We start from the raw sequence: 27758 nt of genomic DNA on the forward strand, positions 1-27758 counted from the left end.
GGGAAGGGAGCAGATCTCAGGCTTCAAACAGTTCACGAAGGAATCCACAAACAAGATAAAAATTATTGCTGGAGGTGCACAAAAGGCTAAAATCTCCGCAAGAGGCGAGCAGAGCTAGCTTAGGGAAGGGGGAGCAGTAAATGTGCCGAAGCATCCACAGACAACCGAGTCGCTGTTACGTAGCTGCCAGTGTCCTGCAGCGTACAGATCCCTGTCCGAGCAGAAAACGGGTCTGGGTCTGCGAGGTTGGCCTCTAACAGCCGTCAGCCACCGCGCTGTGGCAGAGGAATTGCTGCCCTCCTGGTATATCCGTGCCCGTGTCTTTTTAGGTGAACAAAGCAGAGGGCAGTTGAACAAGGAAGACACACGGCTGAGTTACAACACTCCCATCTGCTTACGATGGAATGGAGAATTAGCTCATTGTATTTCAAATGTTATTCAAGTGTGAAAGGTTTAAAAGCTGAAATAAACAACAAAAAACCCTCACAGATTGTTAAACATGTCAACAGACTTTTTTTGTCTTTCTGGAACACGGTGAGACACAAGACATAAGACACTTCTGAAGAACCTGCGGTCTCAGGAACAGGAAAACAGAAAGAAGATATCAATGTCAGTATGGCAATAGTGCCTAAATAATAAAAATCCAACTACTTGAGGGTTGACAATATTTAAGAGTGTATTGAAGGACACTGCTGCATGTTAGGCAGAAATATTTTCCAAAAATGCAAGACAACATGAATGTGGACGTGGATGAAAGAAACATTGGAAGACGTATGTCTACTGATTCAGTCTGCACTATTTCAATTAATGGGATATCAGATTTTACACCCATAAAATTGTGCACATTGCACACTTACAGATGAAATCTAGATTCTCTGATAATCTTTTGGTGTCTAAATAGAACAGCAGGCAGCCTCAGCTTCTGTTGCAGATTTTTTTTCCCAGTCTAAAGTAAATGCAAAGACTCCAAGACACCAACATGCATCTAGTTTACGGCTTTCACAAATCAATCAATGTAACAAACAGCAACAACAACAAACAGGGAGTTTAGTTGTGTGAAACAATATTCTCAAAGTGAATAACATTTTATGGAATATTTATGGGGGAAAGTTGCATACATCCATAATCCACTTTATTCTATTTGATAACTTTACTTACTGGATTTTTAGTCTGATTGGCCTTACTTCTACATTCTAATGAAAATCATCAGATCTCTTATTTTTTATTATTTTTTTTTAAGGAATTTCAGTGCAATTCATTCCTGAATTCTCCCTCTACGGCTTTCACCACAAAAACTATTCTCTGGCATCTGAGACTGAGGGAAGATTTGCAACAATAGCCCGATCCTGTAAATAAAGTTATTCTCTTCAGTTGTGCAGTCCCGTTGATTGTAATTTATGCAGACTTTGCTCTTCCAAGCAAGGACGACTATATAGCATGATTTACAAATGGTTAGAAAAATTCAGATATAAAGTAAAACTAGACTATCAATGACAGAACAAGTGAGAGAAAAGTACATGGTCCATTAAGCTTCCCCCTGCCCTGTATATACAAACTTCTGTCCTTTTAAGATTTACATACAATACCTGTAGGTATAAAGAAAATACTTTTTTCCCTTTTAATACTTTCCCTTTATATTTGACAGACCATTGCATATAGCTATTTCAATGCATTTTCTCTGTGTTAATCTCCCTTACAGTGCATGAGGACCTTCACATGTGTGAGTAAGAGACAAACAAATTCACAAACATTGGCTTGAAAATGTAGATGCAACAGTTGTTCTTGGAGTTATTTATTTATAATTTTCTTAACAGAGATTTTGATACTGCTGAAAAAATGCTTTTAACACACACGCTTCATGCCTTTCCATTCTTTTATTTTTCCTAACTAAATGGATAAAACTTTCATCTTCCAACCCTGACGAAGCACCACTGTTAGCCCCAGTGGATCAGAGTTGGGCTCTGAGTTCACTAGTCACCCTTTGTTTTCACAGGCAATTGTTAGCTCCAGATCAGGACGTTCATCTTACAACACAGATGCCCCCCAAACCCTCCAGGATGACAAAACCCCTTATTTCCTATTGCAAACAATTCACATTTGTTAGGAAGTTGAAGGTGCCGAGCACTTTGCATGCCCCAGCCTACAGAAAAAAAAGAAACAGTTAATTACTTTTCACGCAGGACAGTTGCACGGCTCCTTACGGGATCACGCTGTCCGCAGTTAACATGACCTCATAAACTTTTGGCTGTGAACTGCGGGGGTGGAGTTGTGACCAAACCAGTGTGCTCATTTGGAAGGGAAGATAGAGACTACATCACGCTTGAGCATCCCTTAGCAACCGGAGTCAAATGGCAATGCAGCTTTTGAGGAGGCTGTCAGCCTTCGCTGCTACTGGAATAGCCTGTGTCGCAGTTCGTGCTACAGCAGAGAAGACAAAATTTCTGGCTCAAAAAGTAAAAGCAACAGTGGTGATTTAACCATACGATTTCCTTTGTTTCCATTTATAGGGTATAGCTTATTTTCAGCAAGCCTTTTTAATGGGAGGATACAGAGCTCAGTTAATCTGGGGAACACGTGAAACAAATGGTTCTTATAGCAACACTTGATCTCCCACTTTAAACTCTTTCCACATGAAAACCCAGGCTGTAAACTTTGTAACCATACTCTGTGTGATATCAGGATTTACCTATGAAGGGCCAGGTGTGTGTGAAAAAAAATAATTAAAAAAAAGAAAAAACACTCTCCAATTTAAAGCCATCAAGCAGGGGCGTCAGTGTACAGCAAACTTTGCAGCACTTCACTACTAATCTCAAAGTGCAGCTATAGCCATGCATCTGAGTTACCTCCTCCACCCAGAACTCACACCCATGAGCCTGTTCCCCTCCTAAGATTTTGGGTCAGAGCTGCTAATCATGTTAAGGTGAAGGCTCAAGGGGAAGATAGTTGAATCTATTTTTCACTGAGCATTTGCAACCCTATAATTCAGCTAAACACACACTATTGTAGAATAATGTCTACACATGTTTTGTTTTTTTTGTTATTTTGTTTGTTTGTTTTAACTATCTGTTCTTCCCCACTCTGTGATTTATTTGAAATTCATTATCTTTGCATATCTTTGTAAGAAATGAAGATTTTAGAGTGGTTAGGTTTTTTTCTTTTTTTTTTTTTTCTTTTTTTCCTCTTGCTAAGGTTTTCAAGGGATTTAAAGTACTGGGAAAAAATAAACAATGAGTGAATTTATATTCGAAAGGTGCTGAAAAAGTTCCCCCCCCTTACAAAGCACCTTTGAGGATTGCAGTCTTTTGCAGAAATAAGAAATAGCTGTGATTTTTTGTAAGCAGCCTGCACTACTCAGTGCATTTTTGCTGTCCTACATACTCACAGTGCTGTGGCTGGGCAGCGCTAGCAGGCTTCCTTCTTTTAAAAGTAGGCATTATCTCTGGGCCAGATGGACTCTTTCAGTTAAAGGACATTTTTTAGTAGCACATGCTGTATATTGATACTTCTCTGCTTTGAAGTCTCTTTATATTTTTAGCTTTAGAAATGCAGAGCTGTGGGCCTTCATCGTAGGCCACAGAAGTGACTGCTACTCGAGTGTCAGACCCATCAATCTCAATGCATTTAATCCCCAGTAAACGTAGTCTTTTAGGTAGTCTCGTATGAGGATTAATTTAGGATATGGTTTAGACTTGGATCCATTTTTTTTAAATCTGCTTTGAAGACTAGAAGTGGCCCCGTGGCCCCTCGCACTGAATCGGGCCTGCTGCTTGCACCTTCCTTAGAAGGAGGCATCCTCCACGAGCTATCGGCCTGCAAAATCCTTTGGACTCTTGGAAGAACAAAACTTGGTGATAAAAAGGGAGACAGTTTCAAAGTCTCCACGTTACCCTTTGACCTGCTGAACAAGGAACCCTTGAGTAATCCCAAGCCCATTTAAAGGAGAAACAAACAAATTAAAGCCAAACAATAATCTAAAAAGGAAAATCAAAGCAAACAGATTGGAGTTGGAGCAAGAATCCAACATGCTTTTTTTTTTTTTTCCAGTTGTTCCTTCTGCAGTGACCAGAAAAAAATCACTTTAAAAGTATTAATAGGTAAACAAGATTGGAAATTAAGCCATTATCAATCAAACCCAGGGAGGGCAAACCAGGGTCATCAAGCAGAACGACAAGTTTGTCTGTCATATGGGAAAGAGCGAGCCTATCTGAATGCAATAAAACGAGCATTGTCAGGAAGAAATTAATGCACCACTAATGTATTCAATAAAGAACAAACACAAAACATTTAAGTACAGATACTCCAAAACAAACAGAATGAAAACGAGATACTTCCCTCCCTGGCAAAGAAGAAGAATGTTTCCATACAGAAATTCTAAACTTGAGAGGGATTTTTGTTTTGTTTTTAAATAAAAACAAGCCCAGAGTCTACTAACAGAATTAACCGAGACCTTCCTTTAAACCAAAGAAAAAAAAAAACTTGCCTCCCTCCTCTCACTTCGAAGCTTTTTCTGAGAAACATTAAAAGGGACTTTAAGGAACTCATGGGATTATGGAAATAAAACTCTGAGTAATAGCTTTTCACCTACTAGCCTTTCTTATTTTCTAACATTTTTTTTTCATGATATTCCTTCTCACTACTCATGCATTCTGCACCGTACTTTGTAAAGAAAAAAAAAACAAAACACAAACAACTCTTATGTAACAACAGTACAAGCACATCCTAGCTCTCCGCATAACACATATGGAATGCTGATTACAAAAAAAAATTGGAACATCTCGTTTCTGAGATTTAGTTTCAATATTTGTCAACATTCACGCCAGACCTACCCCTGACTGCAAACTTCTTTTGTAAAGAATTATTCTGTTTTAATTCTTGCTGTGTTTGGGTCACAAAGCCCACAGAAGTAGTAGAAGCTGATGTTTTTCTAAATACCAGGTTACAGCTAGCTCCTGCAAGGAAGCAACAAGCTCCCGAGTCTTTCCTCTACCGTGGAGGTTAGCAGAGAGCAGGGAGGCTCCTGGCTTCGCCTCCCCAGCACGCGCAGCAGCGTGAGCACGCTGCGCCAAGCAGTCCTGGCACCGAGCGCTTGGCCCAGCCGCACAGGGTGGGCGCGGGGGGCTGAGCACAAGCCAGGCGCAGCCGGAGCCCAGCCTGCTCCGCTCTCCCGCAGCACGGCGAGCTCGCCCGCTGCACCGGTGTTTGCTTCTTACTGACACTGCATTCTCATTTTATGGAGCATAACAGGAAGGGGAATAAGAGGATTGTTAAAATAGTTTTTGTTAAGTTGTCACACAGGTTTTAATGCACTGTAAACATTCCTCTCTTTAACTTTTTTTTTTTTTTTTTAAATAGAACAACGCTCAGGTTTTCACACTCAAAATGATTTTATATTTTAGTGGTAGCAAATCGCAGTACTCTCAATACCAGGAGCCATTATTAGAGATGATCTGCAAGGAATAACAGAACTGTGCTTTTGCTCCTCCTTCTCTGCACTGCTAAAGGCCTGAAAGTGTTCCCTTTCAAAAAGAGTATTTTCTCCCATCTTTTTTCTTTACATGGAAAACTGTTAAGCCTAGATCCTAAAATTACATACAGACAGAATTATAGAATAGGGGTCTTTTGTACCCTATTTTTCCTGGAAGAATCTGTCTGTCTGGCAAAGTAACAGCATCATTACTTCTTAAGTGCCTTGATGTTAAATTAGAGTGCCCCACATACCCTAGGGCAATTGCAGAATTTAGACCCTTTCCCAATGCTCTAAGTAAGTCTTTCCGGTGTTTTTTTTTGTTTGTTTTTTGTTTTTTTTTTTTTTTCCCTTTGATTTTAGCAACATATATAAAACAATCGATTGTCTCAAAGCCTTTAGGTATGCAATGGAAGACTCCCCTTGTCACTGCATCTCAGACACCAGCCAGAAGCAAGCACATCTCTCACCAGGGCTGTGGGAACCAGGCAGGAGTCCGGGCTCTAGACCCTGCTCCAGCCCCAGGCTGGCTCAGAACCTGTGGCCCAACACAGGGACTTTGCCTCTGCCACGTTAAACCCAGCAGAGATGCAGGATTGTGCCCTCTGATAGACCTAGCACAGGGTATGTCTTCAGCATTCCTTCTCTTCTATTCAAATAGTGTCTGAATTAACTTTGCTCACGGGCCTGCTCGAACGCTCACAGAAGCCAACAAAAATGTCCATGGGAAAGAGGTGAGCTCTGGGATTAGGCAGTGGAACAGGATCCAGGAGACCTGATCTAACGTGGGCCGTTCGATCTAGCACGGCCACCGATCTGTGCGTGACCTCGGACAAACCACTTCCCCCTTCTGTGCCTCTTTTTCCAACTATCTTTTATCTGCCTTTGTCACATAAGTTGTAAGCTGCTTGCTTCCGATGTGTCTGCACAGAACCGAGAACCAAGGGACCCTGATCTCACTTCTGACCTTTAAGCCCTTCTGTTACATATTTCATCATAAAATAATTATTCAGAAAGGAAGCAATTTTAATAGGCTGTCTTCTTTTTATTAACACCTATTTTAACTCAGACGTCCTCAGGAACATTAAATGAAAATGTAGGCTCTCTTAAAACACTGCTTTTCTGAAATGAAAATGCTACGAAAGCTGCTAGTGTTCTTTTGAGTCCTTCTGCCCTAGGCCCTCCAGCAAAGTCAGGGAAAGCCAGAACCAGCATGCCTGCTACATTCAAAGTATCAGACAAAGATATTTTTTATTTTGAAAATTTTTTGTTAAAATGCCTGCACAGTTTTCAGTCTTTCTTCATACACCATAAAGTACCAACCAGGGCAGAAACCCAGTGGTGTGTTCTTTTGCCGGTCACCTCCAGGTTTGCTTTACGCTCTTCGGTGTTACAATAACGAATTTGTTTTTCCATTGCTCCGTGCATGCTCTCTTGTCTGACTAAGAGTGACCTATTTGCTTCTGAAGCAATGGGCTTTTTTACAGCTTCGTCTCCGCTGTGTAAACAGAGAGCGCGTCGCACAGCTGAGCCTTGCTCCGCCGAGTGAGGAGCGCACCGCAGCCCCTCCGACTCAAAGGGACACGCAGGGTGCCAGCCCCGAGCCACACAGCCTCTGTGAACCTGGCCTGTGTGACCACAGTGCTGCACGTGGACACCCCCAGCTTCACCCGGTGGGATCACTGCGACGTTTCGTAGCGCTTAGATGGAACTTCACCCTGCCCTCAAAGTGGCCGAGGAGATGGGATTTACGCCAGGGATGCTGCACGGGGCAGGGAACCCGATGGCTTTGCACCACTGCTGGCCCCCACAAGCCATGGTGCTCCAGCTAAACCCCCGGCAGCTGCTCTGCCAAACCATGCCCAGGAACCCTGAGCCCCGGGATGGGCATCGGGGGTGCTGGGGTGCACCCTTAACCCCCCACCGGCCCACCGCGGCCTGGCGCGGGGAGCAAGGCCGAGCCCTCCTGGCACCCGCAGCCCCAGCTGGAGGCAGGGCCCTCCCGCATGGCTGAATTTCACACCCTATATATAAAATACACAGCCATACATTTATCCTCAAAAATTCTGTGAATCGGTGTTACTGACGGATATACTAACTCCATACATATGAGCCTTAAGGAAGATTTGTCCAAGGAACTACTTCCAGAGGAAGTGCTGGGCAGCCACATTATTTGTTTTGTTTAAAATGATTTCAGTCTTGATAATGTCTCTTTATCAAAACTACACATGTGCTGAGCATGCACAGTGCTGAGTGTTGTGAGGCATACAGGAAGGGGTGGATTTAATTTATTTCTTTATTATGAATATCGTGGTGCTGTAAGGAGAATCCAGGCTGACAGCGTGAAATAAAGCCAAACTTTCCGATGATATTTTGAGGCCTGAAGTTCCTGTGCTGCCTTTTCAAATTCAGTCTTAAATTCTGTATTCCTAATCCTCTGCTCTGGACCATCTCATGAATGGACATGTGTATTATTATAGAACTGAGCAAGTACCTCATAATGTTTTTCCATTAATATTCATTTGAAAGAAAAATGGAGTTTAAGCTTCCTGTTTTTGCTTTCCTTGAGTAAAGAACCAAGTGAGAGAGTGCATACATTCACAATTCTGACAGGCAAAAGGGACAAAGGCACACTGAAACACTGTGACACACTGCAAATATATCCCCATCAAAACGGTAACTCTGTCTTATGTTGATGTGAACATCATCCTGACTATAAGGTTTGTTTAAATTTATTTTATATCATACCCTCCATGGTGGATTAAAGCATTAGTTTTACTGGAGAGACTCAGTATCCAGTTGAATGATTACAGCCACAAAGCAGAAACAGAACCACCATGATCTACCAGCACAGATCAACTCCCAGCTCTTAGCCTAGAAATAATTTTTAATTCTCCACCCTAAAAGCTGGCTTGGAGGAAAAAAAAAAATGGTTAGAAAGAATGAGCTTCAGACTCTATGAAAGAGACTGCAGTGGACAAGCCAAGTGGACGGAAAGTGCAGGGATGCTGTCTGCATCTAACAAAAACAAGCTACAAGATCAAACTGTGCAGTAAAGACATGCAAGAATGCTATTTTTTCAGAAATCTGTATATGCTAAGTACTGTTTAAGAGTAAAGTGACAAAGACTAGGAAATTCCTTGTCTCAGCTTGGCTTGCCTGGGATGAACAAAGGAATTCCCATTACCAGAGAGCTGAAACTAAGGAATTATTATATTGTGAAATGAAGACTGTGAAATGCTGAAGCAGTGCTTTCACTATCTAAGAAAATGGACTGCAGAATCTCACTGCCCAAGAGTGTCCTACCCAAGGTCTGTTTACATAAGCACCAATGAGAAACCTGCAGGTATGAGCAGATGACTCAGGTGAGAGGTGGTAGAAGTACACAGATCTACTGGCTGGATCCCAGCATACCAAACTGGTCTGCATACAGACAGGAAGATGGGGCAAGACATGACAATAATAATCTACCATGACTTGAGACCTCCTGCCCTAGTAACAATTATGTAATTGTTACGGTCTCTTAATACTTGAGTAAGAAATCTTTTTATTGCATCAAGTTCTCGTGTCTGGACAGATATGCAGTGCGAATGAATCATTACTGACTAGCTTTGAAGACCCGAGCTGAAGAGCACTTCATCGTGTAAGCCACATATCTGGACACATCAACACTTATGGTCCAATTTTCTGGAGACAGTTCTTTGGGTATATTACCCTAGGGTATGCTGCCTGTGAGAAACTTCAGTATTCCAGTGGCATCCTTAAAGGTTTATGAAAGAAAGCAATATAGGCTTAGCAAAGGAACCTCTTAATCATAAACACTTAAGTCTTAGAATAACAAAAACAACAAACTACTCCCCCCTCAAAAAAAAAAACAACCACCACCAACAAAAAGCAAACAAAAACATATAAGCAAGGAAAAAATACAATTTAAAAAAACAAACAGGCTTGAATTCACCTCTTGGCCTGACATTACCTTTTGTTGGAGCCATGAGTCTGCCTCTCTCTAGACTGTTTTGCTTCTTTGTGAGAGAGCATTGCTTCCCTAAATAATTTGAACTCCTCTTCTGCCCCTTTGCTTTGGTTTCAATGGTGGTTTTTTTTTTTTTTTTCCTCCCCAAAGTGCTAATCTACATCTCTGCAAAATGGTCACCATCTTACAAAATTATGTTGCTCAGTTATTTTCAATGATTCCCAGCTTTCTCATTTCTCCTCTTGGAGGTGCTCCTCTCCTTGGCAAGGATGTAGGGTATCTCAAATACAGGCCTATATTTTAATTCAGCACAGAGGTTACAGCACAGGACGAAGGATTCAGTGAAGGTTAAGGTGTTCTTAAAGTGTGTGTTCTCTAAACCACAGTTTGACTCACATATGCCCCCAAAGAATCATACATTAGCAATTATAATGATCTTTAATTAAAAAAAAAGAAATATGTTGCTGTTCTTACAGATAAGGATCTATAGAAATACTTGTATAGGTGCCATGAAAGTCTATTTTTCAAACTACATTTCGGTGGGGGAATATTTAACTACCTTACCTACATTGCTTGAATGCTACTCTAAAATGAACCTCTTTGAAGTTTTCTTATTAAAAAAGCTTTAAAAATTAAGCAGTTTGAATTATTTTTCTATGAACCATATAATCTTCTTAAGTAGCAAAAAGTTAACTTTAGCTCAAGTCATTCCACTTGGAAAAAGATGACAAAAAAGCAGTCGATTCATGTGTCTTGCCCTACACTTTCTCTAAATGTAACATCTAACCCCTGATTGTTACAATTTTTCATGGTAAAGCTTTCTGAGTGTTTATAGCCAGCAGTCTCTGGCTTTTATACTGGAAAGTCTGTTATATAAATGTCATTTTCATTTATATCCTCAGTTATAACAAAGTCATTAATGCAGCTGATTCCTAAGAAACCTTATATTTTAGCAACTAGTCCTAGCTGTGGTACTGCATAATGTAAACACGTCTAGCACACAGCACAAGAAAATCATACCTCGGAGATGCTACATTTTTTAAACCAGAGGTAGAGGCTAAATTCACACACCATTCTTGATGTAAGTATCAATTGTCAAAGAGCTAGGTTTTATTTTCAGAGAGCCACAATCACCTAACTACATTTTGTAGTTGCACGCAAGTGATTTTATAGAGCAGAGTTATCAAATATTTGGTACAGACGGACAGAAGAAATGACGTTGGGTTGTGGCTTGGATCCTAAGGTCATATAAGACTGGAATTTGGGTTTGGATTCCACAGTGCTGAAATTGCTCTTCAGAGATTCCATCTCTGTTGAAACCAGAACCAGAAAAAACTCCTTTCTGTTTTTTAATCCTACTCAAACCCAAATATTGGAAGCACGTTAAGATCTATGAACTAACATATCTGGCCCCTTGCCATTTGCTGCATTAATATGCCATATTTAGCCCCATTCTCTAATACTCAGGCATTTAACCTGTTACCTCCAGCCCTTTCATCCACATCCAGTATGCCACTAAGCAACATGGCTTTGCCCCTTTTCTTTCTTTCTTCCATTTCTGTTAGCTGTTTTACACACATTTAATGCGGCTATCCCATGGCACTGGGAAAAGTGACTGTTAACTTGTGCTCCCTCTACTGTCTGATTTGCTTGCAGCATTTGCTTTGCATGAACATAAGCAATGTCGTAAAGAAATTGCAATTTCTTCTGAGAGAAAGATCTATTATTTACTGCAGCATTAAAAGTTACTATGTTAACTTGCTTAAAATGCATGCATAGAAAATTAAGTTCCTAAACATACAGACCTTCAACTAGCATATCAGCTATCCAGAATTCCACATATTATAGACATTTTGTCTTGATCTCCTGCGAATCTCCAGACTGAAATGAAGGAATCTCATGAAGCAACTATGGTAGCCAGGATAAAGTACTTCAGAACTGCCACGTAGTCCTAACTTCCATCAAAATCAATGTAAGTTGCAATTACATCCCCCCTTTAAAAGGTCAGGCCCCTTAATAATGTGATTATCAGACTAGAAAACACCTCGATAAGAGATCAGGAGGCTGAGTTCCAAGTCCTGACCTAGGGATTTGTGCTATGCTTAGCCAGACCTGTGGCTTTTGCTTGACATGGCTCTCACTCCACATCTGTCACGGAAAAAGCATCTTCATGTTTTACATTGGCAGTAAGCAGCTGAAAAGTGAGGAGGGGAGGAGGAACAGCAAGACTTGGTGCCCCTTCTGTGGTGATTCCTTTTCATGAACAACATGGACGCTTTCCACCGCTTCTTGCAAGGCAGATCAAAGCGATGAGGACAGATTTAAATTGCAATTAGAAGCTCCTATCAAGCGCTCTGAAGCTCGGAACAGAGAATAAGCCATGGAGTCAGCACTGTCTACAGATCAAACAGTGAAGCAGAGCAGCTGCTCGCTGCTGGAGTACTGGTCGGGGCTCTCACGGGGCTCTCAGCGATGACGACGAGCAAGTAGTATCCTCTCCGTACAGTGAGGAACATCAACTGGACGAGCTACCGTACGTTTGTGGGTTTTTCACCTGCGATGTGACCACAGGGCCACTGTGGATGTGGAGAACTCTAAGTGCAAACACCACGGGTCAGGTGGAAGGCTATCTATGCAAAATGTGTGCATCATGTGCAATATATCCTGAAGATATCTGATCCGTTGTGCATACAGTACACCGAGACTGGCTTTGTATTTCCATGTGATGCCACAACAAGGTAACATCTGTTTAGAAGTGACAGTTTTGCTTGATTACTTTCAGAAATAATTAATGTTTAGCATACTATAGAGGAAGTGAGAGGTTCACATTGTTTTTTGTCTGAAATGCGCATGAAAATAAATTCTAATAAAAAGTAAGCCTTTAAGTCTTTGTTCATATTGGCAGGTAAACTGGCTGAGTATAAAAGCCAATGGTATGACTGACTACCTACCTATGTTACAACTGTTAAAATAAATGGGTATTTCAGAATTTGCTTCCTTGCAGAAGAATCCTTAAATAGACTTTGTTAGAAGTCTTAAAAACCCCATACTTTAGGACACATTTCCTGTTTTTTTGCTGTATTTAACTATACTTTCAGAATGAAATTTACTTTTCTTTAAATAAAGATCCAAAAATCAAACTTTAAGAGTATGGAGAAGATCACGGAAATCTATCTTGCTGATTTCAATGCACTGAAATTGTTTAATGAATGCCCACAAATCTTTATAAAAATCAAAACAGTGAACACATTAACAGATTAGCATTATGAGTATATTTAGCCCTCAGACATAAAAGGCACGTCTGCATATTACCCAGAATGGAAAACTTCTGCAAGTAAAACTCAAATAATAATTAAATCCCAGTTCATTGATTAGTTGTGTCTGTTACATTCTTCTGCCTGCTTTTAGATTCTGAAAAGGATCTTACCGACATGCATTTTCCTCTACTTCCTTTAGCACTGTGTGTGGTGGGGCAAATTCACAATGCAAATTCATGTAAAAGTATGCAAACTGATTTTTTTATAGTATATAATCACCAACTTTCAGTGTTGATCAGCAGCTTTTATACTACCTCTAGTTAGAAGTGCATATCAAATCTGGTATTGTGCAGACTTTGAATCTGAAATGAGTGCTTTTAAAGAAACTTATGGGCTACCTCACTTAGGTTTCCCAAGTTTCTAGATGAGCAAACTAACCTTCCCACCACAGCTCAGAACTCCTCTTTCTATTTTCAGCATCACTTGTCTGTTGACTCCACATACCAGTTACACACCTTCTTAATCCTTCATGTAAGCTTTGCAACAGCTTTATAAATTCCTTATTGTTTCTTACTAAGAACAGCGATGTTCCCCTTCCCCCCAGCTGCTCAGCTGCAGTTTTCATTTACAGATAGAAAACAGAGCCTGTTTCTACAGTAAGTAAAAAAAGAGTACACAGTCTTGCAAGCCCTCCTCGGTGAAAGTCTCCCCCAGTACTTATTTTAAGAGGTGAGGCTCTTGTATTACAAAACTGGTTAGAGCTGGACAAGCCAATGGCACTCTGCAGGAGAACATTTATGAAACAAACTGAAAAATCATATTTTAATCAGAAGTCAGACATGGATTCTACTTCAACTTGATGTATTTGAAACAATTCTGAAAACTAAATTCATCTTCTTAAACCCTTTTTTGTGCACATTTTTTCTGTAATGAGTGACAGGACTTCTTCATACACAAATATTGGGAAGGAACCAGATTAAGCTGATACTCAGCTGGAGAAAAAATCAAAAGCACCTAAAGACCAGATTTCAAAAGGTATCTTGGTATCTAAAGATGCAGGTAGACCTCTGAAAGGGCTTCCAGGTGGATCTATGTGGTGGATCTATTTATTTTTCATACCTACCACAGTATCTGCAAAAGAATCCCATTAGGAACTCCTCTGTATTTTTACGCAACTAAACACCTCTAAAAAATCCATGTTATACAACTCAGGATCTACATTTTATCTTTAAAAGATTGTTCAGGAACACAAAGCTACAGGAGCAGCAGTTGATGCAGGAATACGTATGTGTTCCCACGTTCTGGGCTGCAGTGGCAACCAGCTGGACGGGGCTGCCTGAGTCCCTCCTTGGCATGCTTTTTGGAGTCGGACTTCAGGCTTCCGAGCTCTTTGCATACATTCAAAGAGGGGAGGTTTATAACTGCTCCTCTTTCTGTTTGCATATTTTAAACGAGCACCCACAAACGGATACTTGGGAAGATACTTAATTGGGAAGCTTACATGCTATACATATTAATGTACAGCAATGCTAATGCTGTATATTTAATACATCTAAGCAGAAAAGCACCTGCCAGCAGGCACAGCAATTTTCTTGTTATTTCAAAGTACTATTTCTTAATATTTACTGATTGCAATTGGTATTCTGTTGTTTATTCAGCTTTTTACTTCCTTTTTTTTTTTTTGTATCTAGAAGTAACATGTTAACTAGAATCCCTCTGCACAATAACCTATGCCTTCCTTTTCTTAAATGATCACTACAAATCTTCTAACTAATGTAGTCTATAATACAACTTGTTATGCAAGTATATTTTTGCATTTACCAGGGCATGATTCTAAGAAATATATGAGTGTGTGTGTGTATATATATGATATTATGTGAGCTTGAAATAAGGATTTACCCACAAATGCAAGCACAGAATCCAGCCAGAGGGGATTCAGTGTTCCCTCAATCATCCAGGCACCAACGTTCATACCCAGGCTAGACATCTGTACGTAATTCTACAGAAAACTGCCTTATTCACCAGTAATCTTCTGTTGTAACTATCAGCTCTTTCAGAAAGCTGTGAAAATGTTCTTTCTGTGACCCTTATCATTTTCAGATTAAAGAATTCACCATTAGTTACAGGACCCGTGAGCGCTAACTGTAAATCAACAAGCTGTATGTATAAAATTAGCCCTTACAATATCCAGCCCAAATCCCACAAACTGCTCTGAACTTTTTCTTCCTTTTTTGCCAGTTGTCTATCTTTTGCAAAGCTGCCATCATCTGCTCTCTTGCAAATTCATGGTTTTCAGGGGGTTCTTGTTTCTGCTGCCTTCTCAGATTACAATTTCTTTTGTGTTAATTAAGCTGAAAAATTGAAAGAATGTCGCTGACTCTACAAAGAACACAAAACAGGCTTGCTTGAAAAGCTAAAAATAGATTGCTCTGTTCAGAAGACAGACTACTCAGTCTTCAAACTATTTGTACAATGCGAATTAATTGCAGATGGCCAATTCATTTATTTAGACCTCTGTGACAGAAATGAAAGTGCTACTGCGACTCACTATGTGCATAGAGCTCCTTTCAGGTAGTTGGGTCTAATCAAAAAAAGAGGTAGCACATTTTTTATTTTCTGGAAGTCAATTTGTCAAAAAGTTTTTTGATTTGATTCTCTCTCTCCAACATCCCGGTCTCTCTCCCAGCAGCTAGGATTTAAGACATGACACTGATGTGCACTAACTAGGAGTTATGATGGCCGGTACACATTTACTTCTAGCATTCACAGTATATGCTGTAAATCAGTTACATCCCTGTGATTAAAAAAATATTTTATAATCATGTAAATGTTGCAAGAGCACCTAGACTATTTGAATTATTTGAAATCAATGCTCTTTTTTCCCCTCAGTGTTTGTTTTAAAAAGCATTTTAATTTCCTTTTTTTTTTTTCTTTCTTCCTTAAAAGCAAAGGAAAGGATTTTTTTTAAAAAATGTTATTGATTTAACAGGAGATAATTCAGGAAAATCTAAATGGAAGCTGATATTCCATCCTGGCTTTTATTGTTAGATAAATGGGAGGTTTCCAAAAATACCATCTATTAACTAGGGTGTATAAACTGTAGCCGTGAAATAAAAATACCATTGAACGAGATAAATTGTTTGGGAAACAGAATGATCTGTACTAGGACTTTACAGCAGATCCTGAACAGTGTGAGGCCTCTTTTGTGCTAGAAAACTAGAAAGTTGTCATTTGGGAGTCTAAATAATGCCAAGAAAAAGAAACTAAATATCAGAGTCCCTTTCCTCCAACTCCGGTGTCTATCCTTTGCAATTTTACTACTTAGCAGTCTCTAAATCCTTGTTTGCAGTCTTACTGGCTTGAAAAATGTGCAAAAGTTGATCCACACAGGGGCTGAGCTAGCAGGGCTGTAAGAAAACCTCCCAAGAAGCTTCAGGTGGTATGATATCTAGCATGCTGATAGTATCACAGATATTACATTTTTCTGTTACTATTTTAAATAACATAATGTTGCTGTCTGCATTTCAAAGTAGTGATGTTACATCTTAAGTCTTTAAATAAAGGCTGGTATATTTAAAGGCATCCAGTCTTACAAGCCAAAAATACAGCTTGATGCAGAAATGAATTAAATTTTCTGCCTAGACAAGTGATAATAATCTACTGAAATTTAAGTACCAGTCTCCTCCACTGTTTAAGCTCCTTCTGAAATACTCTTCATGAAGTTACTCATACTTATCAGTTATCACAGATTTAAAAGGGGGCAGACATCATCCCTACCCTATATTTTAAGCTATATTCCTTTGCTGCAACTTCATTGAAACTCTCATCAAGGTCAAGGGAAGTAACTTGTCTTCAAGCAATACAAAACCAGCTACGCAGTTAGGCTACAGCTGTAAACGCATCTTCCTTCTATTTTTATGGACTACAGAAAGTTTAGAGAGAGCTACCATCTTCCTAACAAGAAACAAATCCTTTCCTAAGGAAAGAAACTTCGCAGGATGCCTCTTAAAGATGAACTCTGTCCTGCACATTTCATGCATTTCCTGGAAATGCAGGCGATACCTGAGATGGAGCAGAGGACAATAAAGCTGCGAGACAGCAAAGGTCACCTGCCTTCAGCTCCATCCACAAACCAGGCTGAGCCACCCGTCGGGTCAATCCAGGCACAGATTCACCCAGGTCTGGGGAGGGGGCACCCTGTAATGCTGCTGTACACTCACGCAGTGCAGTTACATGTGCCCCCAGTCCTCGGAGGATTCGCAGCACAGCTCACTCACCCTGACGGGGTCCACAACGCCCTCAAACCACTGTTTTTGCTTTCAGCCCCAGCTGAAAACGAAGCCGCGGCCTTCAGCGAGGCCAGGCCGCAAGGAGCACGACCCCAGGCAGAGCGGCAGTGCCCGCGGCTCGCCGAGGTTTACTTCTGCAAATGAACTGACTTAGACAGAAACTAATCTTGGTTGAAAAGTGAAACCCTTGGCCACATGCGTAGAAGAGGAATTTGTTGTTGTTTTTCAAGGCATGCAGTAAGGAAAGTGGTATTGGGGAAGCACCATCAGACCGCAGCGGCATCCGCCAAGCAGCCCTCTCCTACTGGTGACTTGTTTTCTGCTGTAAAATGAACCGGCATCACCAACATCCCGTTCTTCTAAAATGACCAGAAAATATTAAACTACCCATTCACAGAGACTGATCCCATCGCTTTTGCTAAGAGAAGCAAAGGGCAGCAGATTGAAAAATAAGTACTAATAAACAAGTGCCTGCTGCTGGAGAACGGCACTACCCCAGCAGCAAGAGCTTGAGTGAAGACAGTGCGGTCCTTGCATCCTTGAGGGCAAAGCGTGTTATCAACGCTCCCATGGTGAGCGACCAGTCTGTGCCTTTGTACTTCTCCCATTCTTCTAAATTTTCCACTCTGGATTTATTTATTTATAAACTGTGGTGGGCCAGATTCTGTAGGGATCGTGTCCTTACACAGGCACATGGTACCTTCTCTCAAATGAGAAACATCTCTGTTTACTTAAGCTATTTTTGTTAGACATATTTTTTTTTTTCTGGTTCTGAAGAGTTTTGCCTTGCTTGCTAAGTAAACACCAACATCTTTGGCAGAAGCACCACCCTGGAGTGCCCACAGAGTACCCTGGTAGACCTCATAAAGGTGACATATATATACATAAGTTTAGTGCTTGCTGAGGCGAATCATGTCAGCCGAGGTCTTTCTAGTAAATAAAACACTTTCAAAGCATTAACTAATAGACTTCTAAAACATTAATACTAGCACTTAGGAAATTCATACAGAGCATTTCTCTTTCTATGGGGACTGTGCCCGGCTCTGTGCTGCCTGCTCCAACCAAGGCTCACACAACACGGGGAAATGCTGCACCATCTCCTGCTGGCACCAGGCGAGGACAGGAGCTGACACCAGGTATAAGCCAGGACAAGCTGAGTCCCAGAGCACCACATCAGATATTGGTCCTCTCAGTGCTTTCCAAGCCTGGTATGATCTGCAAAACCTCCAGCAGAACAGATGTAGCACATCGCAATTCTCCGACTGCAAAAGCTCCTACACGTTTGTAATGAGAACAATGGTTAAGTGTCTGTAATTTATTAATTTCTTTACAGGATGCCACAAGAAGGCATGTAAACTGACAGCTCAAAAGGAGGAACATCACCTCAGTTTTCAGCAGTGGCTTCTTCATTATAAAGCCAGGAAGTTATTTTTTGTTGAGCCCTTAATGAAGGATGATAAAATATCAATGTCCGTATTTTAATTCTGATGCTTCATGAGAGGGAAGGGGGGGAAAAAAAAACACAAAGCATGCGAGACAGAGATGATTTAAATAGCGCTTCAGCATTTTTATCCAAATTTTTAAGATGCTGGACTAGCAGGAATTCTAGTACTTCTTCTCTCTAGCATTTTGACTATGTGTTCTTAAATACTTTTTAAACCCGGAGGAGTGCTACAATATAGCACCTCTCCAGCTGACAGCACAAAGAAAAGGAGAAGCATCAGAGCACTCGTTCTCTGAACGGATTTGTCCCTTCCCCAGTACCCCACGTTGGCCTACTGCAGCATCTCTGAGACTACTGAAGGAGGGTGAAGTCAGAGTTTATGCTAGTTCTTGCATATCTACAGCCCCTACCCAACAGAAAGTTGGCCCTCTGGATATAATTAGAGCTCAAGGAATAGCCTGTCTTTTAAACCACAAGGACAGAGATCAGGTTCCACTATTATAAAAAGGAGAAAAACCTTATTTGTATAGACTGCAAGATTTCTTAAGTATAGAAAATGAAGATATGCCACGGTTACTCAGGATGACTGAGGATCTGCAGCATTTATGTTTTCATAGGTTGCTGTCTTGTTTTTATTTCCCCATCAGGTTCCATGAAAGGAGCATTTTCTTCCATTTTGTTAAAAAAACAAACCATCAGATAAATATCAACATGGTTAAACTAAAATAAATCCATCATCCTGTAAATTTTTAAATAACTCAATACACTGTTACGTTTTGAAATGGTATAAGACAAATTTCTCCTCCTCTATAATTCAAAAACAGCCTTAACCAATTACTTCAAACTTTTCCCCAAACGAGACACATCTCCTTTGGCTCAACATTTCACATGAGAATTTTCAAGCCAAAGGAGTTTCTTCCACAGATGAAATTGGAAATGAGAGATTAAAATCGCCCTAATGATAGGTACTTGGTTATGCCTTTTAACTATGGACCCATGCCCGTATCTCTATAATTGTGACAATATTTTTCCAAGCAGAGTATCGTGTTGTATGTAACATTGAAACTTCCTGGTCTCCACTCCTTCTCCTCCGCTGCATGGTTACCATCTTATTTTTATAAGCATTCCATTCTGGGGCTGGCCCTTTAGCTCTGGCAGAGCCAAGCAGCTTCTGCTTTAAAGCGGCTATTTTGCAACTAGCTGCTGCTTGCTGCATCTCCCTTTTCCAGCCAGCAAGTACCTGTAATGTTTTCCTCTCCAGCTACTGAGAAACCAGCACTTTCTCACAGGTGCCGGCCCCTAAAACAGTGTACCCGGTGGGAATAACGAACGGTGACCAGGACCATGCAGGGAATTGTCAGCGTGGGCTTTGTTTCTCTTTTCTTTTTGGAAGGGCTGCAAAATGGCTGGTTTTAAATGCATTCATAAAAAAAATAATTCTAGATTCACATCCTGCTCACGCTGGCACTATGCTGCTGGACCAGTCAGGCTTGCATCAAAGGGAAGTTTTCATCACCGCTCCAAATCAGTGGATAAACATCAGGGGAGCCACCAACAGCACCACCAGGCACTCCTGGCCACTTCTGGCTCAAAAACAGTGGCCAGCAGGGCAATGACAGCAAACTAAATGGATTAAATGCTTTAAGCAAAGTACCTACGGTATGATTATTTTACTTGGGCTGTTCTGTAGTGAGAATCCAACCCTTTACAAATAATAATTAATGTTCTATTTTTTTTCCTTAAAAACAAACGAGTGAATTTAGAGCAGCCAAAACTCTTTGTATTGCCTGTAGGGGAGGTCTGCCCATCCGGGCCGCCAGGGAGGGAGGCTTTTTCTTACAATTAATTGCCTACAGGACAAAGCAACTACCTTGACCTAGAGGAAGATGTGGTTGTTTCCTTCCCATCATTTTTCTCAGTCTTTAAACTGCTGTAGTCAATCATCACATGCTCTGAAGTGCACACAGGCAGACACTAAGAGACAAATTCAAGCATGGTCCCAGCCCCAGAAGCACCTCAGCCTCCTGATGCACTGAAGAGCCCTCAGTACATTTTCAGCTGATCTTCACTCCAGATCAGACATCTGCACCACGGCAGTACATCATGGATTCGTAGCAGAAGTTACTCGCTGCTCTGGCAGGCAGTAATTAGATTACACGAATTACAGAAACGACGGGCTGGTTGTCTACTCACTGTACGGGCAGCCTGGAACGGCCTGGATAAGAGCAAAGCGTTCAGATTAGCACAGGGATGAGCTCAGTGTAAATCCAAATAATACCAAAATAATATGTATTAATGCATGATGCCTCTGAACCAGCACGCTTGCTATTGCAATGCTTATCCTCTGCTGGCTATTTCACCAAACTGCCAACATAAAATGTACCGTGTACGAGGCCGGCTGCTCATTTGCTTTTCTCAGCATCGCACCTTCCACATCGTTCACGCTTTTTATTAGAAAACACAACAATATGTGGGAAAACCCCATGACCATGCCTGCATGAGCACTGCAGGCGTACTGTACGACAGCGACCACAACTACAGTGCTCCAGACGCTGGCCTACAGGCGAATGCAACAAGCATTCAGCTTTGCTTATAAAGCTCCCATATTTAACACAGCCACAGCACGTAGCTTTCAAAATCAGAGCTGGGTTTTCCCACTTAGGGGCAGCCGATCTGCTGCCAGGGGGCCATCGGCCACCAGCGCTGCATTGCGAGGCACTCGCAGCTGTGTTGCCTCTGCACCATATCCACTTTCCAGCTTGACTGAACCCATAATATGGCTAGCGAAACTTTCAAATCCTATCTAAAGTTGCATTTCTCCAACACAACTCTCATGGCAACGCAGGGCTTTGTGTATTGGGCTCACAGGGGATGCACGAATCCATGGAAGCAGTGTGCGAGAGGAGCGCTAACGGGCATCTCCCTCGGGCTGCACGGAAGCGTTTGAGTAACACGAACGCAGCTCCCAGGGGCTCTGCCTCGGCCTCTGGCAACAGCTGTGGGTGGAACTGGAGAATATACCATAGTTTTGCACATATAGGAAGCTCGGAAACGCGTGCCAGGGATGGAGGGCGAGGAAGGCAGAGCCGCTGCCGGCAGCTGGAGGATTTTCACTGCCCAGGGCTGTGCATCAGAGCACGGCCTCCTCTGCACGTTTGGTGATGCACAGTGCATTTAGGGATTCTCAGTCGAGCAGCCTATCTGCTCCCAGAGTCGTAGCGGCATGAGCAGAAGCGCGTATTTATAAACTCCACGCAAAAAAGGCAGGATGAGTAGGACTGGGGCTCTCCAGCTGCAGTTCTGGTTACGCCAGACAGCTGCTCTGTCAAAAATGCTGGGAGAAATGCTTCATTTCTTCACAGGGGATGCCTTTTCATACTCGGCAGGAGTCTGTTTTGGCAGCTACATGCTGCCCAAGGGAGAGATCGTAGAGGTGATGTTTAAGATACGGGAGGTATGCACTAGATACCTGGCTATGTATTTCTGACTCAGAGGGATTTGCAGAGAGGAGAAAAAAAAATATCTGGGTAAGCACTATTAACCGCCATATAATCATGACTGCATTTTTTTTTTTCGCAGCTGTTCAAGCAAGCAAACCCATCTCGCACGACTCCTCAGCTTGCAGCCCCGCACGTGAAGCTGCAGCTGCACGAGACCCGGGCTCTGCCCCAGCCGTCGCCCACCGACCCAGCACCAACCCAGCACCAGCACCGGTCAGTCCTCATCCTCGTCCTCATCCTCGGCAGCGACAGGGGACGAGGGAGGAGCTCCAGAACTAAAGCTAGCATTTCAGCGAGGGCCATCCTCAAGCCACAACAGAACCAGCACAATCTGATGGGAGAAATTGGAATAATAGGTTGGTACTGTCCCTCGGTTCGGGCAGCAGCATGGAAACAAACTCTTTAGGTAGCTCTTACATCTGAAAGCCTTGCGTCACTTTAGCAAATGTTAATTGCATCAGTGGTTTTACTGTAGTAAGTTTCTTTTTCCTTTCCAGATTTCTAAAGCCTTAGGAATATTTCAGAGGGAATCCTTCCCAAATATGCAAACAGCAAGTCAATGCTCAGAGTTTTTTGCCAAGCTGCCCTTTCCCGACATTTCTCACACACAAAAAAAAAAGCATGATTAAAAATAGTATTAAGAAAAATAAATAAAAAACAGAAAGGGACTAGAGTTTTGCAGGTCTAGTACTGCAAATAGCTAATCAAAAATCATTGCTAAAACAGCCATACGTTTCCCTGTCCAGCGTGGCCTCCTGATGATAATGTGCTCCCTTTTAATCAGAAGTAATTTAAATGCCTGCTCCCGCTGCTGCTCACAGGAAAGCAAAGTGCAGCACTGAGGCAGCAGGATCAGACCTCCAGCGAGCTTCTGAGGCAGCTCCAGCTCCTGGGAGTCTTCTGGCTTGAGACAGCATTTAGAGGTTTTTATTATTTGAATCGTGTCAAGAATAAGTTGGGTTTGTGTTTTTTTCACCAAAGACACCCAGCATTTTCCTTGTTTTAATTAATTAACTTTCCCTGAGGGGAAAAAAACACTAAGGATAAGTAACAAATGTCATAATTGGCATCTTACTAATTGCATTCCTTCTTTTATTTAGAAATACTATGCTACAGCTTCTCAGAACACAAGTTTTCCATGTGTCATTTTCTAGCACTTAGAAAAATGTTAAAAATTTATTTTCATCATGATTTAAAAAATTTAATTTTTGAAGTTCAAAACCAAATGATCAGGTATCGCTTTCTCCAGTCATTTAAGGTTCCCAAATTTCTATTTGTGGTTGCTGCTATCAAATTCCCTACTTTTCCTTTAAATATAGATGTTGCAATTGCAATGTTTAGCACTACGGTTACAGTTCACATTCAGGACAAAGCTGACTCCTTAGCACTCAGCCAGTATAAATGTACAGAATGATCTTCAGCTATATCTTAACCATTCTCAGGCATTTCTATGGCTTTTAGCACAGAGTTTACAGTAAGACTGACAAAATAAAGTATACTAATGTGATAATCATGTAATATTATTTACATGAAAACTCTGATCAACTATAAATTCATTAAGAAAATCCTACAACAAAATTATGAAAAACATTAACAATATCCATCTTGTTCTTAAAATTCAAAAATTTAAATATTTAGCTTATATTAAGGCTACATAAAAAATTTGTTACTATAATATAAGGAAGAAGCAAATCCAATAATTGTAATTAATACATTTTATGTATCCCATCTTAAATTTGATATTTTAAATATAATTTTAAAAGAGAGAGAAAGAGAGGGATGTTTCCAAGGAAAAATGTAAGCATCAAAAAGGTTGACTCAACTCCTCCCCCCCCCCCTTTTATAACATGCAATAGGAAAAGGTTACCAGGAAAAACAGTAATTATCTTAGAGATGTTTTACTTTGCAATTACTCTACTAATTTTTTCTAACAAAATATAGTTCTTCTGTTAACTCTCTAGAGAACAGTACTGGTTGGCTACCATGCATCCAAAAATTCTGCTTCTGTAAAAATCATCCTGAACAAACAAGGAAAGCAAGACCACAGCTGTGACTGTCCAGATGTAGAATATCTTTGTCATCAAAAACTAGTATTTCACATGTTCTCAAAACTGTCTTACCATATTATCTATATTAAACAAACATAGTTTATCTAACATTTTAATAACTTAAGTTACCCCTTTCAAATAACGTGGCAAATTATCACTGTACTCTAGAATCTGATACTTACATATTTCTAAAAATTATTTTAGAGGGTAGTAAAAATACCCATGAACGTTTCAGTCCTTATTGTGTATGTTTGCAATGATATCTTCACCATAACACCTTTGGCAGGAGTGGGGAGTTAATTTTATTATGTAGAGGTAACATAGTCAAAGGATTGATTTCTTTAAAGCTCAGGCAAATGAAAAACAAATATGATCGTGGAATTTTGTCATTTAAAAAACCATAATCCTAAGAGAATCTTAACTAGCTGTTATCAATTACCAACATGAAGAAACACATCACCTGTGTTCCCAAAGTTGGGAAAACATAAAATGTTAAAGCAGTTATGAACAGGAGCAGAATAACTCAGAAGATAATGCTAACAATTTAATCTCTAACAAGTTAACAGAGCTTTATGTGGAAATACAGGAATTTAATATACTATAGGTATTTATAGTACATTTTCTACACATTTACATTTACAGTATAATCACGAGACTTTTTAAAAAATTTTTTTTAACTTTCATTCTTGCACCACTAAGGCAATTTGGAATTAGACATATGTATTCAACAGTCCATTAACACCACCAAAAAAAAAAACAAAAAACAAACAGGTGACTAACCAATACTTCACTATTTCTGACAAACAAAATCTTTTTACCTAGACAGTAAAATAATAGACTTTTTAAATAACTTTATCTTGTGCATACCCATCTCAAACTCCTTCACAAGATTTATAATCTCAGTTTAATTTCTTTGCAGACTCCCAAGGGACTAATTTCAGTTACATTTGAGCTGTTTTCTCCCGGTTTGGATTTAATAAATTAGGGAGGGCAACAAATATTAAGTATGTAAAAAGGTAACAATTTTAAAATGACAATTCCTGGAAAAAAACATTCTTTATGTGTTAAATTCCCTGAAGAACAGAAATGGCCAAGATGTGTTTCAGACATCTGACTATTAGTCAACTATTGTTAAAGTGATCCAATTATTAAATAGGCAAGAATTATTTATTTTACTTATATAAACTATCCTTCTTTGACGGGTCTGGAATAAATTAACACATCCACATGTTTCTTTGCTTACTATGCCAAGAAGAATGACTAATATTTTTCTATAATAATATTTTGATAAGAAAATGAATGTTCAGTTTATATTTGTAATATGAGTTTCTGCATAGTTTTTATGAGCTGAATCAAATATGAAGTGGTCAAATTAGAAGGATTTGAACAACCTAATTTAAAAACAAAACAGCTTTGCTCAAATACAAAAAGTATTTTCTTCGCTACTTTATCAAATGAAAGCATATTTGGGCTGTCAAAAATATACTGGTTAAAGAATTTAGACAGGCTTCATCTGAAGTACATTTAAACATCAAAACTAATTTAAAATGATCTAGAGAAACAAGCTGTGGAATGTCCAATCCTCAAAAAAAAAAAAAAGTAATTAAATGCTCAGGGCTTAGCTTACTAAATACAGTTACGGACATCCACCTCCTTCCTCCCCTTGCCAGATAAAATGCCCTCACCCGGCCACCTCCAGCCATGGCAGGAGGACTCGCAACACCTTGGAGGCTGACCCCAGACCTGGAAAAGGGGGAAGGCATCCATCCACCTGCATTATAACGCCGTGCTTTCCAGCTGTGTTGGTAAGACACCAACACAGACCCTGCAGCGGGCTCACTCCTCACACCTTCCCCTCCTGCCCACGGACACGAGCCCAGGGCGCAGGGCGAGGGGCAGCCCGCGGACCCCGCCAGACATCGGGGGAGATGTTACAGCACGCTCCCCTGCAACGCCCGGTGCTCCTAACCTGCGTGACAAAGTGCCAGGCGGAGAGCTTCAGATCCTCAGTTCCAAAAAATAAAACTAAAAGTGAGAGTCTGATTGAAACCGTAGTTGCCTCTACACTAAAGGAGCTTTCTGTTTTTCCCTACCCAGTGGCTGGGGCAGCTTCAGGAAACAGGTCTGCCTGTCTGTCACAATAATTGTTTCTGCCTCAGTTATCTAGTCCAGTCAAAACAAGCCAAGTTCATAGCCGGAGCTGCAAGAGATTTCAAACAAGATTTCTGCGAGCCCCCCTGCAAGCCGAGCATCTCCCTGACACCCAGCTCGCCTCACCCCACTGCTCCCCGGCCAGGACCACCGGGCCCCTCAACATCACCAACCCCAATACGCAACGGGACCGCTCGGAAGAAAAAATCCACTCAAGGTCTCCCTGTCCTTTCCTATCACACAGCTGACTGCTCCCTCCCTTCGCCATCGCGCGGTCCCCTGGAGAAAAGCCTGCACCTTCCGGGCCGCAGGAAGCAGCGCGGCCCCACTGGGGCTGGGGCCCCGGCTGGCTGCTGCCCTTGAGCCGCTTCTCTGCGGTTCTGTGCGAGATTTATAATCCAGCTGGCTGCCTGGCGGCTCTGCCAGAGCCGGGGGGCCGGAGCGGGACGGCAGCGCTCGGGTCTGCACGCCTGGAAGTGACGGAGGGTCTTGCAAAGCAGAGCCGGACCTCTGTCACAAAAACCAAATAAAACCATCCCCCCCCCAAAAAAAAATCCCACACCTAAAAAAGATGAAGAGAAATAGAAAAAAAAGTGAAAACCAACCCTGAAAGGCTTTCTAGCTGGTCTGTCCCCAGACTATGCAGGAGGCTCAACAAAAGAGGAATTTGTCCCCCACCCCCTCTGGCACAAAGTTGCAGCACGCGCAAACAAACAAAAAAAATCCATAAAAAACGCCAAAAAATACCCAAAGCTCATCCTCTGCAGTGTACAGGGTGCCTCTTTAATATTTTCAATCTGCAGAGGGATTTGCTTTGGGATTTCTTGCCGGTGAAGGCAGAGGGAGCAGGGCAGGAGCGGATCAGAAGGGAGAAGTTCCCCAGAGGGTTTCAGAAGTTACCGCACATGTATTTCACCAGCGGCTATTTTTAACCCGGCGGTTGCTATTTTTACCAATGTCAGTGTTTTCCATGTGTTGAACTCTGTCCCCGCGCAGGCTGCGGGGCGCTGCGCCCCGGCCCCCCCCCAGGCGGCCCCCAGGCTCCCTGCTCCCCCCCGCTCCTCCTCCCTCCAGCGCTGGCGTTGGGTTGTGTGCAGCACTTCGGGAGCTCTTTCCAGAGTATCAGCAGGGCCTGGACTCCGCTCCCGCTGCCCCTCCTTTGTATGGATATATCTGGGGGGGGGGTGCGTGGTACAAAGTCCAACCGCCAGCACCCAGCAAAGCTCCTGCTTCAACTTCATTCCTCTCCAAACGCATTCCTGCCAACCGGGAGGGGAGAGGGGAAAAAAAAAAAAGAAGAAAAGAAAAAGTAAACAAACGCCACTGTTGCTAAGTTTTGCACTTTATACCCTTTTATATTTACAATCCTCTCTTGGCTAAAAATAGCAACACATGATCCATTTATAACTGGCCGGACATGCCCCGAAGCCGCTGGCGGGGCCCTGGCTGATGAAAGGAGCTCTTTGCGTTCCTTCTACCTGAGCTCATCTCGCGCTTAAAGGGCTCAGACAACCCCGCTGCCACAAAGCACACATTGAAACCTCTGCTGCTTCCAGGGGAGATCAGGATAAGGGGTGCAAAAAAAAATAAAATAGCGTAAAAAAAACAAACCACACTAAGCCCTACAGGCTG

The 27758-nt window shown here is 41.5% G+C and overlaps 2 protein-coding genes across 2 annotated transcripts in view; one reads left to right on the top strand and one right to left on the bottom strand.

The window, feature by feature from the left end:
- On the top strand, positions 1–27384 carry LOC310882692 (uncharacterized protein). Its single transcript, XM_083801810.1, has 3 exons — positions 1–21881; positions 22007–22283; positions 25646–27384. The coding sequence occupies exons 1-3, from the start codon at positions 21696–21698 to the stop codon at positions 25708–25710; spliced, it is 528 nt and encodes a 175-aa protein (XP_083657936.1). The 5' UTR covers positions 1–21695; the 3' UTR covers positions 25711–27384.
- The window catches only part of GNAS (GNAS complex locus), a 151988-nt gene that overhangs the window by 99966 nt on the left and 24264 nt on the right, over positions 1–27758 (bottom strand). The window lies entirely within an intron of this gene.

Source organism: Anser anser (genome assembly GCF_964211835.1).
Source record: "Anser anser genome assembly, chromosome: 16".
NCBI lineage: Eukaryota > Metazoa > Chordata > Aves > Anseriformes > Anatidae > Anser > Anser anser.